The 14,736-nt window shown below is 33.4% G+C and overlaps 1 protein-coding gene across 2 annotated transcripts in view; it reads left to right on the top strand.

Moving 5' to 3' along the window:
* The window catches only part of LOC147065316 (uncharacterized), a 30,536-nt gene extending 16,597 nt beyond the window's left edge, over nucleotides 1-13,939 (top strand). The window contains exons 7-9 of one of the 2 annotated variants that reach the window (XM_085956322.1): nucleotides 9,802-9,968; nucleotides 11,431-11,780; nucleotides 12,298-13,939. In XM_085956322.1, the coding sequence (XP_085812448.1) occupies nucleotides 9,802-9,968; nucleotides 11,431-11,780; nucleotides 12,298-12,532 (752 nt within the window). In that variant the 3' untranslated portion in view covers nucleotides 12,533-13,939. Of the gene's footprint in view, nucleotides 1-2,580; nucleotides 3,168-9,801; nucleotides 9,969-11,430; nucleotides 11,781-12,297 lie in introns of those variants that run through there. The other variant, XM_085956323.1, reaches the window with a different exon arrangement.
* The last annotated feature ends 797 nt before the right edge of the window (nucleotides 13,940-14,736 follow it).

The raw sequence follows: 14,736 nt of genomic DNA, 5'->3' as shown, positions 1-14,736 counted from the left end.
TCATTTTCAATTATAAAAAAAAATCAACACTTATTTATTTTAGTAACGTGCTATCAATGTATTCAATCCATAATCCATCGTAAATGTGTCATATTTTAGACGAAGACAATTATTCATGTTCATCGTTCAGTCACTGAAGATGGGTTTCAAATAGATTTTTCCATTAGTGGAGTTTCCTGTAATTAATATAGCTAGAAATCCTCAGTATTGATAGCGACATAATTGTGAATCGGGCGGAGTCGATTTAGATTGGTGCTGCATGAATCATTCCCATATTATACATACATACGTAGCCTTGTTAATTTCTTCATAGACTACTGAATATTGGGAGAGTAAGATAGAACTTATATTTCCACACGATCGAATTCTCAAATATATTATTATGGGTTGGAATTAATGACCCAGTATTATTACTTCCCCGCTTCGAACGAAGTAAACATTCCTCATCTCTTGCATAGGTTGCTTTAAGGTGTGCCAGGCTCAAAACTAACACGCATATAAAATAAAATGATTCTCATTAAACTAAAATACTCAGAAGTACTAAAGTTACAGTAGGTTCACAGAAAAACATATTTTTCATTGGCTCTACGATTCGATGTGAATGTCAGCCACTTGCTCAACGTATTGATCCAAACGCACATCGCAAAATGTGAATTTGTTAGAAGCAAGAATTAAACCTGCGGCTTCATAAGCGGATTTACCATTCGTATGTCGTAGAAAACATCAGTTGTTGAATAAATTATGTTTTATATAATTTATAATTCTTTTTGTGTATTGGAAAATTTTGTAACGCCGAGAGCCATTTATTTGTACACCAATAATAAAATTCAGCATCAAAATTGATTGATTATTGCTGGCTTATTTATTCTGTACAAAGATAATTGCTACTATATCTGCATTTGAATGGTAAAATGGTAATAGTTTATGGACGATAGAATTTTTTGCGCATTGAGTGTGAATCGCCTAAGTGACAATATCAGGAATAATGCAATTGAATTTAAAAATTTTCATTATATGGAAATGTGTTTTGGTATTTGGAAGGTGCTCTAGGAAATGTCATGCTTAGTTCTAAAAATAATATACATAAATATATATTTAACTATACCTGCATATTGTGTGTAATGAATTTGTATGTTTTTAAAATTATAATATAATGATTACAATAATATATTTATTCTGTATCCGAATCATCATATTATAATATATATTATTACATAAAATATTGTGTTATATTTGCAATGTGACATATTTATAGGAATTGATTGATACTTGTGTGAGGTTTATATATTCAATAATAAATATTAATAAAGATTGGACTGATACTTAAGTTTTCACATTCATTATTATTTACCCCGTCCCGTACTCTTTTGAACAGCGTTTTCCACTATTTAATTTCAATTTATAAACAAGACTTAATCTGCTGGCTCGTGATGAGTAGAGATCATTACCTGACGGTTATACCGCGCTTTTACGTGGCCATTAATGTCAATTGATAAGTGGGAACCACATTTCAATAATGTTGATTGCAAGTTGAATTAAATGAATTTGACGTCCTTTCTATTTTTAGTCGTTCAACATCAGAGTCAATTGGTTGCCTAAGCAAGTAACCGAGGTGATAGATGATTCATATCAACATGTTGTTTGACACTTTTACTTTATTGATTGAATTGACAAATTCACTTGACGCCATCTTGATTACAACTTAAACCGATATGTGGGAATATTTCTTTCGATATCTTGTTCAACATGCAATTGAATGACAAAAATCGCCACAGAAAAAAAGACAACTATAACACATTGTGAAACATGGCCACAAATCACAGTCAGTGAATCACAAGCAACTTTATCAAAACATACTGCTACATACGTGTTATAAAAGTCTTAACAGTAGGAAAAACAATATTTCAGACAACCTTGTGTCGCTCTTATAGAAACAGTTGCTAATTACTGGTCTAAATAAAACAATGCTCACTTAATATAACTAGCCAGTTTTAAACACTGTTAAATTATATTCACGTCATGTATTATTATTAAATTTATCATAATTGCAAGCAACTGATAACTAAGTTGAAGTGCAGCAGTTTGAAGAATTATTAATAGCTCACAATATATCACGACACTAGCGCTAAGACCACGCCGCAAGTTATAGGTCATAATGGACATTTAAATATGTTTTTTTTAATCTATTTTTATGCTACTTACAAAATTGTGCTATGAGAACAGAAGACTGCAGCAATTGGTTAGAATAATAGCCCTTTAGTTTTAAAATCACAGATTGTATAATATTTTTAGTTCCATGAAAGTCAAAACACAATATTTCTACTTGGAATCTGACAAATAATTGAATCATTCATTTCGTTTGTTATTAACATTGTATTTACCTATAAAGGGTGAGCACATAACAATTAAATAATATATCTATTTATGAAAACTCATCTGAACGAAATCCAATTGTATATTTTTTCAAAAATCGACAGAATTAGTCTCAGAATACCGAACACAACGAATGTAAAATTGTCTGTCAATTGAATATTGCGAATTAAATACTAAAGGGCTGTTTTCTTTCCGTACTTGTTGCAGTTGAGGTGGCGGCCCTGCGGCGAATACGGCGCCGCGAAGCCTACAATCCAGGGCTGCCCCCGCTGACTAATCCCACGCGCTCCCTATTCGACACGGCGACAGGCGACGCCATGAAGAATCCTTTCTTCGGCTTGTCGACGTCGCTTTTATCCTCCCCCGATATGTCGGATACTAATTTCCTCGCGTGCAGTATTGCCATGGACCTTAAACGTGTCAAATCGTACAAGCGTTACACTCTCGATAACCTCAAAGAAGGTTTGATTGCGGTTAAAAATGGTACAAGCGTCTACGGTGCAGCTAAGAAGTATGGCATTCCAACGAAAACCCTTCGCAGTTGGATGCAAAAGTATAATATTAAAAGTCAATTTTCCAGGGAGAAAAAAGATGAGAGAATGTCAGAGATTATGAATGATGCTGATCTGATTATGAAACTGACAGGATAGACTGGTCTCAAATGAAAAAAATCAATGTGTACTCATTGATAGTTTGATAGATCAGTCTAAATATTGACCCATCAACAACTACTTTGTCATTGAGAAATTTTCTATTTGATGTTTCTACCGTCATTTTGGAAAAAGCTAATTAATATAAACGATATTACTGGTTTAACGTTCAACATAAGAATAACTTTTCATTCCTTAACACATTGCTGCTGACTAGATAATTACTTTTTAATTACCATTTCTCCCTGTAAATGTAAAATAATTTCCTGAATTTGGATAGTCAAGGTTAAATATTTCAAATTTGCATTCCAAATCTGTGTACTAGTCGAACTTCCCAACATTTTTTTTTAGGAACCTTTGAATCTTAAAATCTCAAAATGAATTTGCACAACAGCAAAGTTAATAAGTGGCCACCCATACACTGAAACTGCATGTGGTTTTGAACCTTGTACCGTACTAAACTTATGATTTCTGTTCATGGAAATATATTTTCACTAAGTAGATACGTGAGTATACGGCTCAAAACCACATATGGTTTAGGTCTATGGATGGCCTCTAAATAATCAACTAATGTTTTTGAAGTCAATATTAATTCTTTTATGTCTTCTGTTGTTTTCCATCCCCTATGGTTACTTGAACATGGATTTTGTTTATTTTCTTTTTACTAGAATTACAAAAAAAGTGGCAAGTATACGGTTCTTCGCAAGCTTTGCGGAACTTAGTTGGTAAACACTGATATCTATAGTGCTCGTTGGCAAGACTTAAATAAGAGATGGACATTCCATGAGCATTCCTTTCAATTCTATTATTACATTACTAATAGAATAATATACTACAATAGCTATCTAAATAATTGTGAATATTGTTATTATAAATTAAATATTAATAAATTGTTCCTGTCCAAATTGAACTTAAATTTTGCCAAAGATTATATGAAGGAATAGGTAAAAAATAAGAATCTTTTTTAAATGTTACGAAGTTGACTGAAACCAGTTCTTGGTGTTAATTTAGGGTTTTTGAGAAAGTAAGTTTTTCAAAACCATAATAATATAGTTATGTGTAAAATGTAGTAAAATATATGCACATGTGTACTCTGAAGCCTAATTCAATAGTTGAGGTGCTGAGGATTAAACTATAGTGGAACAAATTAACCTTGAACATGCGCAGATGCGATTTCTCCTAGCATGCACGAATTAACACGAATTTGATTAACGTATGTTACGTTTCTATTCCCGACTTCACTTACATAAAGCCTATTCACTTGGCACTGCTCTTATGATTATTTTCTGTCAAAACTATAGAAATTCATGGTAATGTGGTATGTTTATAGTGCATGACATGTGACCTATAACCAAAAAATGAGTTAGTTTCAAACACATAACTGTTTTGTTTGAAATTTTACAAATATCTTAGCCAGATCTCACATCTACATTCATCTCGTCTGTAACGTGTCGAATATGTCGATGTGACGTCATCGTTATTCACAAAACACACATTATCTTATGTACCTTTGCATACTGCTGGAATAAAACATTTTAAATTGAAAAAGACATGCAACTATTTTCACCCGACATGCAGGGCAGGTATAATCCTGAGATGTCGCACTTCGTCATTCATTTTGGCTTGCCAAGTGCCATCACTGTCCTCACATGGTCTTACCTGTACGCAGATAAGAAAGTTGCATGTTGCGCTCAGTTTTGGTTTATGACTTTTATCTCAGTCGAGAAGATTTTCAATGTGCGACTGGGCTTAGTCTTAACATTGGATTATATTTTTTGGACGCATACATATAATTGCTATTATTTTTATTGTAATTTGAATGGTTTGGCCTAACTCGCCCTCCTTAAAACATTAGTAAACATACAGAAATATCAATAGTTTTTCAAGGAATAGTAACAATGGATCATTTGAGAATAATACCTCATTTACAGAATGTTATAAACAGTTAGGTGGAATTTCCAATCGCATATTTAGCTTTGAAGTCGATTTACTCAACTCGGACACCGGTGCATTTGTATTTATTCAATCCTCAGCACCTCAATTCAAAGAACATCTTGAATAAGGCCTGAGATAATTTTTATACAACAAAATATATTTTATATCCCATGATGGCGAGCAGTTGGCTTATAATTTCGTGGGTCCCTGGCTCGAAACCTGGGTCTGGTAAATATCGTTTTTCAATTTGTTGTTGAAGTCAGTATGGACCTATTAGGTTGAGCAAGTGGCTAACATCCATTTCTCGTAAAAACAAAAATCTGTTAACACAAACCTCACTCCGTGGAAGCCCATAGAATCCTATTAGGATCGGACATGGTCAAAAGAAAGAAAAAAAAGATATTTCTTTGTTTCTCAGGTAATCAAATAGACTCGGTATTATTAACCCCCAAGGAATAAAATTCTCAAAGTAAACCGATGTTTGTAAGTCACATCATCATTGGTTAAGTTTTAAAGGAATAAAAATTAGTAGTACCCAGTAAGAATGATCGGTTATCGGCTCATGGTCTGGCTTCCACTCAATATAATAATAATGTTCAGAGAGATATTATATTTGTTGTATAAGAGACTGTCTTTTAGCCAATTCGAATTGGACCTCACTTTACACATATGGCATCTAAAATATAATGAGAAATAATGTTTTTAAATATGATATATACAATACAGGCATCGATTTTAGTATTACTATAATTATATAGTTATTTTATTATCTCGTTGTCCAAATTTGTTAGGCCTAAGTTAATAGCCTTCAGTGAGTGGTTAATATTTATGTGTAGGTTCAATAGATAGAATGATGTCTCTCAGTCCGCGTACTGTATGTCAACTACAGTGAATTATCGCAGAGACATTGATTTTCATTGTTTTCTAAATTTTCACCATTATTTGACTACTTAATGAAAGATTTATTTGTAATATAAAAAAAAGAAATATAATAATATTTATGTATTAGGCGTCCAGACAGATTGACTGAAATTGTTAAAATGAAAATGCGACCCAAATTGACAGAAGTATGAATGAATTCATTTTGCGTTTTAAGCATGACGCATTGTGAAATATACAATATGTGTATATAGATTCTAGATCCATTCCATTGACATCCTGCATCGATGTTTATGTTTTCTTCTACCAACCGTTGGTTTAAGAAAAGTGAGAGGATTTATAAAATGATGATTCCAATTTATTTTTGTCCGATTGAAATGAAAAAATGTAATGTTATTTTATGTGCGTATAGGTATATTATAATGATTGTTTTTAATTAAAAATATATATCTATATTATATTGATATGATTTGAAGTTATTTCCATTTTCTGTGTGTGGATTGTATAAAGAGTAAGAAATACATTATATTGTACTGTAAAAAAATGATTTTTTTTTTCTTACCTACCTACTATATTATATTACTACAGAAAATATGAAAGACCATCAGTTCTATCCCAAATCTGGCCTTAGATGATATGCTATGTGATATAAATAATAAATTTCCAGATATTCACACATGTTATCTACTCTTACCCACTTCTTGATTATTGAACACGGTCTCCCCGATTACACGTGCATGGATTTACTGCTGACAGTACGTATTATCGCGGTCATAACAAGAAAATGCATGTGTAAACATGTATTATCCTGCAAGTTGCAAGATTGCATGGATGAATCAGAAAAGTTCGGAAGCTTCTGAATTTTCACGCAACAGTTGGGATTTGTTCTATATCTGCGCCTGTGCAGTATAACGATAGTGGTGAATCTTCCGGAAAAAAAACAAACTACACGACTCATTTTGAGGCTAACCTATTTTCACAACTGTCAAATAGTACTATAAAATGACAACATCTTGTCTCGCTTACTCTTGAAGAATGAGATTGGCGAGACAGTCAGCACTTTTACGTGTAAACAGTTATTATCGCGATAGTTTAAAATACACACTACTGCTGCCAGTAAATCCATGCACGTGTACAGGCGCTATTACTGCAAAATCGTAGTCTATCTACCTACCTATCATTGGCGGCCTTAGGCCCGAAAAACTGGTAGGTCAATTTTGAATATATTATTTTAATTTGCCTTTTCGTTGTATACTTAAAAGACGTATTGCAAATTGACTTTTTATACATTATATAATAAGTGCTAGAAATTGTTATAGATAGGTACCTACTTACCCTTCAAAAAATGTCCATTTTTCATAACGCCAACCCATCGTAACCGAAATTGCACACAACGTGTTATAATTTTTTGTAAATTAAGTCCACTTTTCTTTCCTTACTTTTTGAAAAATCATCAATCACACGATTATAAAAATTGTCTATTTTTCCCACATATTTTTTTTCAATACTGAGCATTGCAAGAGCGGTCAGTCTATCTTGGCCCATCGTATTGCGTACAAAGGTTTTTATTCTTTTGAGAGTGGAAAAACATCTTTCACTTTCAACTGTTGTCATTGGTATGACGCAAATAAATTGGAGAACTTTGATCGACTCGGAAAATGTTTCGTTGAAATTATTGCTGTGTAAAAAATGTAGAAGAGAAACTGCACTATTAGCGCCATGCAAATCATCTCGTTGATAAAACACCAATAATTCATTTTTTAACTTGGTTATGTTTATTTCTTCTAACTGTTTTACCAAATTTACTTGACTTGTGGGAAAATTATTTTTAAAATCAGTGTAATTTTCTTTATTGAACAAATCGGATATAATGAGATGATCGTTGGATGTGAATCGTGCTTCTATTTCCACTATAATTGTATCACAGACTTCAATTGCTACTGCGTTGCTATTGTCATCTATCCGTCGCCTTTTATGTTCACCCGTTGCACAGCTGGAATTCGGATTAGTGCTAGCTTCATTTCTGATTTCGGAAATATATTTTTTTAAATTATCGATGTATGTTTTTATCTTAATAGCGTCTAAGTTTCTTTTTTGCATTTGTTTAAATAAAATTTGACAATGAGGCATTATTTTGTGATAAAAAGTCAACCAATAAATAAAAGTGTTTTTTTCCAAATTATTTATTAAGTTTTGGGCTTGACTTAGGGTATTGGTGTCATTTTCTCTGTCCAGTATTGAATTTAAACACTGTAAAATGTCTTCTCGGTACAAAAAAACTGTCTCCACACATTTAGCATTGAACCACCATCTAGTTGGAGCTGCTTTCGGTAGACGCACTTTGACGAATTCATCTAATATTTTCGTTCTTTTTGGTGATCTCGAAAAAAAGACGGAAAATGATTGGACTGTGGCAAAAAAAACTTTCAGACCAGTGGTTATGGTGGATGCTTTTTGCAGAACTAAATTAAATTGATGAGCATAACAGTGGATGTACTGTGCTAGTGGAAAAGTTTCGCGGACTCTCGTCTGAACTCCTCCAGTTTCCCCACTCATTATGGCAGCTCCGTCGTAGCTTTGCGCTATTAGCTGTCGGGGAAGAACTTCCAAGATTCTCAGCTCTTTTAAAATTTCTTCTGTTAATCCTATTGCCGTGCACACCTCTGGATTTACAAACTTCCAAAATCTTTCACATACTATATTGTCTTTTAAATATCTCACAACGAAAACCATTTGCGTTTTTGTGGAGCTGTCTGTCGTTTCGTCAACTTAAATAGCTACGTAATTAGATTTTTTTATGTCACATCTAATTTCTTCTTGAGTGACTTTTAATATTGAATCTAGCAATTCGTTTTGGATAGTCTTCGAAATTCCTTTGAATGAAGTTGACCTTTCTAAATGCTCCTTCATAACAATATCTATTTCCTGCATGAAATTTATCAATCCACGAAATATACCAGGATTATCAGACTCTTTAGACTCATCATGGCCTCGTAAGGCCAGCTCAAGCGATCCGCAAAATTGAATACACTTTAATATTTTTGTTAAAATTAAACGATTTTTATCGACAGTTTCATTGTGATCAGCAATCGATCTGCGGTACGCACAATCTAACTGAATTCGGATATCTGTTGTTCCTAATAAAACAAAACTCATAGAATTATTTATATGTGCTGTTGACTTGCTATGGTTTTTTATTTTTTCTTTAAGATGTTTTAGATCACCAACACCAAATTCTGTCCATTGCTTTTCATTTTTGCAATCAAAAATTAAACAATGAAAACCAAAAAATAAATTCCTTCGATCGCAACCACATATCCATTCGCAAAAATGATAGCTTTTCTTGTTGAAATATCTGTTAACATCTTTGCTTTTCTTTTTCCTTGTTTGATCTATTTTCATATCCGGCATGTACCTGCCTAATATCTTCGCTTGTAGACGTTTATCATAGTTAAATGTCTCATTCTTTATTTCGTTTAAAATATAATCCACTGAATTAGACATTTTGTGTCAGTTCAAACAAATAAACCGTCGTAAATTCCACAAAACTTCACAAAAATGTAATAAATCTTGATTTTGAAGTTGTATTTTGATATTAATAATGGTCAGGATCTGTTTCATATGCTCAACAGGACATCGGATTGTCCTGCTAAGGACAAAACTGGTTGTGATCTTGTTTTTATTTTAATTAATTTATTAATTTTATATAAATTTAAACAATTCAAAAGCTAAATATGACATTTATAATGTGATTTTTATGGGTATTTGTTGATTTTAGAAGTATTGACAAATTGTTATTAAATTTATTTGAAAACTTTTATACAAAAGATTTAACCATGAGACACTTATTTTGGTGGCATTAAATGAGAACAGTTAATACAATGTTTCACAAATTATTATCAAACCTTCCTAATTTAACTGTCAGTAAATTATGAGAGTTACTAACAATGTAATATTTCCACAGACTTTGCAATAGCCAACGTGACTTGCGAGTATGACACGTCGCGATCGCCGTCTCCTCTATCCGGTCCTCTGACTGCTTCCGTAATCTCCAATGAGGATCACAATTACAACGCCCACACCATGCACTCTTCCGACAGTTGCGAACCGCCCGCATTCATCATTAAACAGGTATTCAATGTCAGTCACTCAACATAACATTTTTACACAAAAAGTTGAATGCTTGTTCATCAGACCAGCACATGTTGAATATAGCAATGTTTTTAAATTGCTTTTTGCATCAAAACAAACATTGGTGGTTTTATATTTTTGAGGGTCTAATGAACACTTTATTAAGGCTATACCCCAGTTGAGGCATGGTCTAAAAAGATCGTGGCTAGGCGATGCGCGGATTGTGCAAATGACGTATGCTGAATGAAATATAATTTGTCATATAAATCCAACATGCATTCATTGACATGTTTTCTTTTTCAAGTAAATGGGTAACGTTTTTTAGTCATCTTTACATGATTTAAGAATTAATACCCCAGTCGCCATCACGAAACAAATCGACGTGTTCACAGCTCGACTTTCGCTCTCCAATTGCCAGTGGGTCCAAAATTTCGTCGCACCTATAGTTGAAAATTATTTGCCGTTTCACTGAAGTATGCTCTTAAGTAGTATGGTCACATAAATAAATGCTGTAGAATGTAGATGGAACATTTCAGCAAAGTTTTTATAAAATGTCCGTACCTAAAGACAACTCAATTGGAGCTGTTGATTTCTTGACCTCTTATGATTCTCGAGATTCATGAGAATTAAGGAATACTTGAATACTCAAAAATTCGAGATTGTTTTAGTGATTTTCCTTTTTTTTACCAGCTTGATCCTAAGATATATAGGACTGGAGGTTGTATTCTTTTTTTTGTTTTTATGAGATTTAGAGAAGTCTAGATCTTTTTTTTATATACATAATTTGGAAACACCTTAGAAACTATTGGAAACAATATGGGAACTCGAACCTTTTTTTTTCAAGAATTATTTATGTTTCTAAGGTGTTTTAAATTATGTATGTTCAATTAAGAATGTTACATTCTTAAATTTTGAGAATTATTATTTGTTGAATTAAAAAAATAGTTTATTAGCTATCCTTGAAAAAAAACTATTCGAGCGGTTTTCCTCCCAAAAACATTTTTGCAGAAAAAATATTCATTTTGTAAGTCTCACCCATTTGAATATGCAATGTACAGAATTGTGTTTTCTCAAATTTAAATTTCTCAATTTCTCAAATCTTATTTACAATTTCTCGAGAGATTAGAATCTCGAAATTTCATAAAAAAATCTTATATTCATCAAGTTTTCTCATTAATTCACAAGAATTCTCGATCACAACCTCTAAATTTGATGCTTTTTGACAGTTGATAATAGAATTAATTTTACATTGAATCTATATATTGTCTCATTTTACTTATAAAAATCCTATTAAGTACATCTTAGGGTCTGGCCGCAATAGGAGGAATCGCAGTAATATAATATATGTTACATGAAACAGCGGAAACGCAACGTTACTTGGTTTCCGCAATTTCGCAGTGTGACAAACACCTTATTGGAATTTTGTTGATGGTGTACTCACATATTGTAAAATATTCCTCAGGATCACCCGCACACGACAGTACTGGCCCCGAACAATGCGAATCTCAACCAACAGCTGCTGGCCATGAGCCGAAAGCTCTTGGCCGCCGGTGGAAACAGCTCTCAGCTGTCGCAGCCGCAGACCTCTACTGCCTCCTCCAACCACCATCAGCTAGGCTCCTCTAACCACCACGACACATTACAGCAACAAGCCACCCTGCACAGCCAACACCAGTTTATGTCTGATCCTGGTAATACCAAGCGCATAAGAAGGTCCGAGGTGTTGCTGAAGCAAGCCGCCGACTGCGTAAGCAGAGGACAGACTTTTCAAACCGTCTCCGATCAATTCAACATACCTATATCGACAATTAGGTGAGTTGTCTTATGGAATCCCATGTTATGAATTTAGAGTGACAGTAAATATTTCACTGAACTTAACACCAGAAAAACCTTCTTCTATGGAAATGAAGAATTTATTATATTAAAGTGATACTGATAATATGGTTACTGAGACCTAATGATCTAATTCGCTGAAGTCATTTTGCATTAGAGACTTGTTTGTAGCAAGTTTACAATAGATTTATATTCTGGGGTTATCCTTATTATATTATAAGGCAGTAGTTTTGAAACTTATTTGATTTACGGTCCTCTTAGTATGTGAAGATTCTCTTACGTATGCTAGTATCAAAGCAAGATCGTCAATAACAGGTACAATAACAAAGAATATAAATTTACTTATCTATAAATAGTTACTAATTCAGCCATACTAAAAACGATCTGCCATCTCCATGAAGTGTACAAAGGTTTTGTAATAATAGGTTTTGCAATATAATATTTGTAACAGTAGAATACGAGTATGGAATTTGATTAATATTTTTGTCCTTTCCAGGTTCTTCATGGCGCGGAAAGGAATACTACCGCGGCGAAAGCGCGGCCGCAGTTCTGCCGGCCAACACTGTCCTTCACCTCACAGTAACCCGATAGCGCTGACGCCGGCGCATTCCAGTTACCACAACAGTCGCCACTCCAACTCTTCACAGCAGCAGCCCGCCAGCCCCACCCAGCCCCCCTACCACATGGCGCATTACAAGTTGCCTGACCTAGACCTCGGCAGGGTCTCCTAATGCTGATCCAGAGGCCTGTAAAGGGTCCCGTATCCGTATCCTACAAATCTCAATCCGGCGAGTGGAGGTCTAATCGAGTGCTCCCGTAAAAGAATCTTTCTCACGAGGGCGTCGGATATATTACACAGTCCAGATCTGCAATGGTATATTTATTTGTACTTTATGTCAGAATGTCATATTATGCTCTATTATATTTTTAAATGCTGTATAAAAATATTACAACATTTTTATAACGGTCAATTTTAAAATACACGTGAATTTTAATGGGGCACCTTTTCTATTTGACTTTTATCATCGACGAAATCGAATAAATTTTCTGTTAAATCGCGATCAAAAAAATAATAATATAACGATGCAATCAAGAATTTCGTGTGCTTTATAGTAATCGTACTTGTATAGTGAACGTTCACGGTGTAAACTGAAAACTCCAGATGGCCTCTTTTGGGCACCTTGTATATTATCATAAGACTTGAACCGGGCTGATGACTTAACTTATTGTATTATAATGAAAACACCATTTGTGAAGTGTTTTTTTTATTTATTCTCATTTCTCCTGACGACATGCCGTTATATATTCCGAGCTCCAGTGGTACTTCTATTGCATTGCCTGCGTATCTTTTATCACACACACTTCCAGCTCATATTATTGATGCTGTTGACATAACCATTTTTTTTATCTCCGCCTTTAAAAATGTAGGTGTTATTTCATTGCTTAAATGAAAAAAAGATTTTCCATACAGAGAAACAAGAATCACACAGGTATTATATTTTTTTTACAAAAAATTAAAATTAAACATAACATAATATTTCATTCTTTCATCTTCTATGGAGCCCAAACATGAAAGTGAAGTACTAGTTGGTCTACTGGTTTCCATACAAACTCTTAACCTTTTCTATTCCTCACGATATTGACGCAGGTTTTTAACGACATACATTGGATGTACTCACGAAATTTGTATTGCGGCCTATCGATCGCTGCCTCATGCTAGAAAACTCGCTGAAGGCATAGAACTGGTTAAGGAGCGATGAAGGTATTCATTGTTTGTTGCATAGAAAAATGACACTTATGGCAGACTGGAACTTGTTTCAGATTTTTTTAAATGGAAACCACAATCAGTCTACGTATGGAATGTAATGTCAATATTAATGTTATAAAGTACGACTGCAGCATGGAGTTTCTAAAGTAAAAGACAGTATGTACCTTGAAAATTAGAATCGCTTCAATTTGTTAGTTGTAATTGTCACCAAAACACCAATATGTGTATGTTACATATTGATAAATGGATTGTCATTTTTTGCACATATACCTACATAGGTACTGGTTGTAAAATATATGTAGTATCCATTTCACATAATGAAGTTTATACATGTTGCATTTAAAAAAGCTTTAGAAAAATATAGTAACGTAAAAATTTTGTGAGAATCAAAGTTACTACTGTCTTTTACGTAAGTGAAGCTTTATAGGTATAATATGTTAAAATACATTACGCTATTTTCAGACCGAACCCTTCTCGTAATGATTGTATACATAGTATTTAAAAGTACATAACTAGTATGAAAAATATTCTAAAGTATTTAGATGAAAATATAACTTTACCCAACAGTGATGTTTTAGCTGTATTATAGGTACCTACATAGTTGTATTTTAAAAGGTATTATAAGTTAGACTAGAGTGTATGTGCAGTTAGGATATAACACAGGTCATAAATATAAATATAGTCATATTGTAATAGAAATCGAATATTTGTTGTCTATACCAGTTATCCATCGCACTTAGTCCATGCTCTGGCAAATCCAGCATTATAATATAGTGACTATAAATTTTCTTTTGAAAAAAAATTTAGTTCATTGCATACATATTAAAGTATATATACGTGGACAGATCTGTAGGAATGTCTGTTAGAGTATGACTGTGACGGTATCTGTTGTAAGACTTGTAATTGAAGATATCGCCGTCACTTTCACAGTATGAATTTCAACTACCAATCAAATGAAGAGACTGTTGACTTTACTGCATGTCGATTTGTGTAGGGTGTTGGGTTGCAGAGTCGTTACAAGAGTCAATCGTCTGGTTTTAAGTGACCTGCGCATTTATAAACGGAAATATTAGAATGAATTCGAAATAGCCTGAAACACTGTGAAAGTTAATTTTAAATTGACTTACGTCTTGACTGACAGACTTGTAAACAGAAAGTAATTAAGAC

The sequence above is a fragment of the Rhyacophila brunnea genome, unplaced genomic scaffold (genome assembly GCF_057557595.1).
Source record: "Rhyacophila brunnea isolate RB1 unplaced genomic scaffold, BYU_Rbru_1.0 scaffold_6, whole genome shotgun sequence".
Taxonomy (NCBI): Eukaryota; Metazoa; Arthropoda; class Insecta; order Trichoptera; family Rhyacophilidae; genus Rhyacophila; species Rhyacophila brunnea.
The sequence above is the reverse complement of the archived record's forward strand: the minus strand, read 5'-3'. Positions and strand labels throughout refer to the sequence as shown.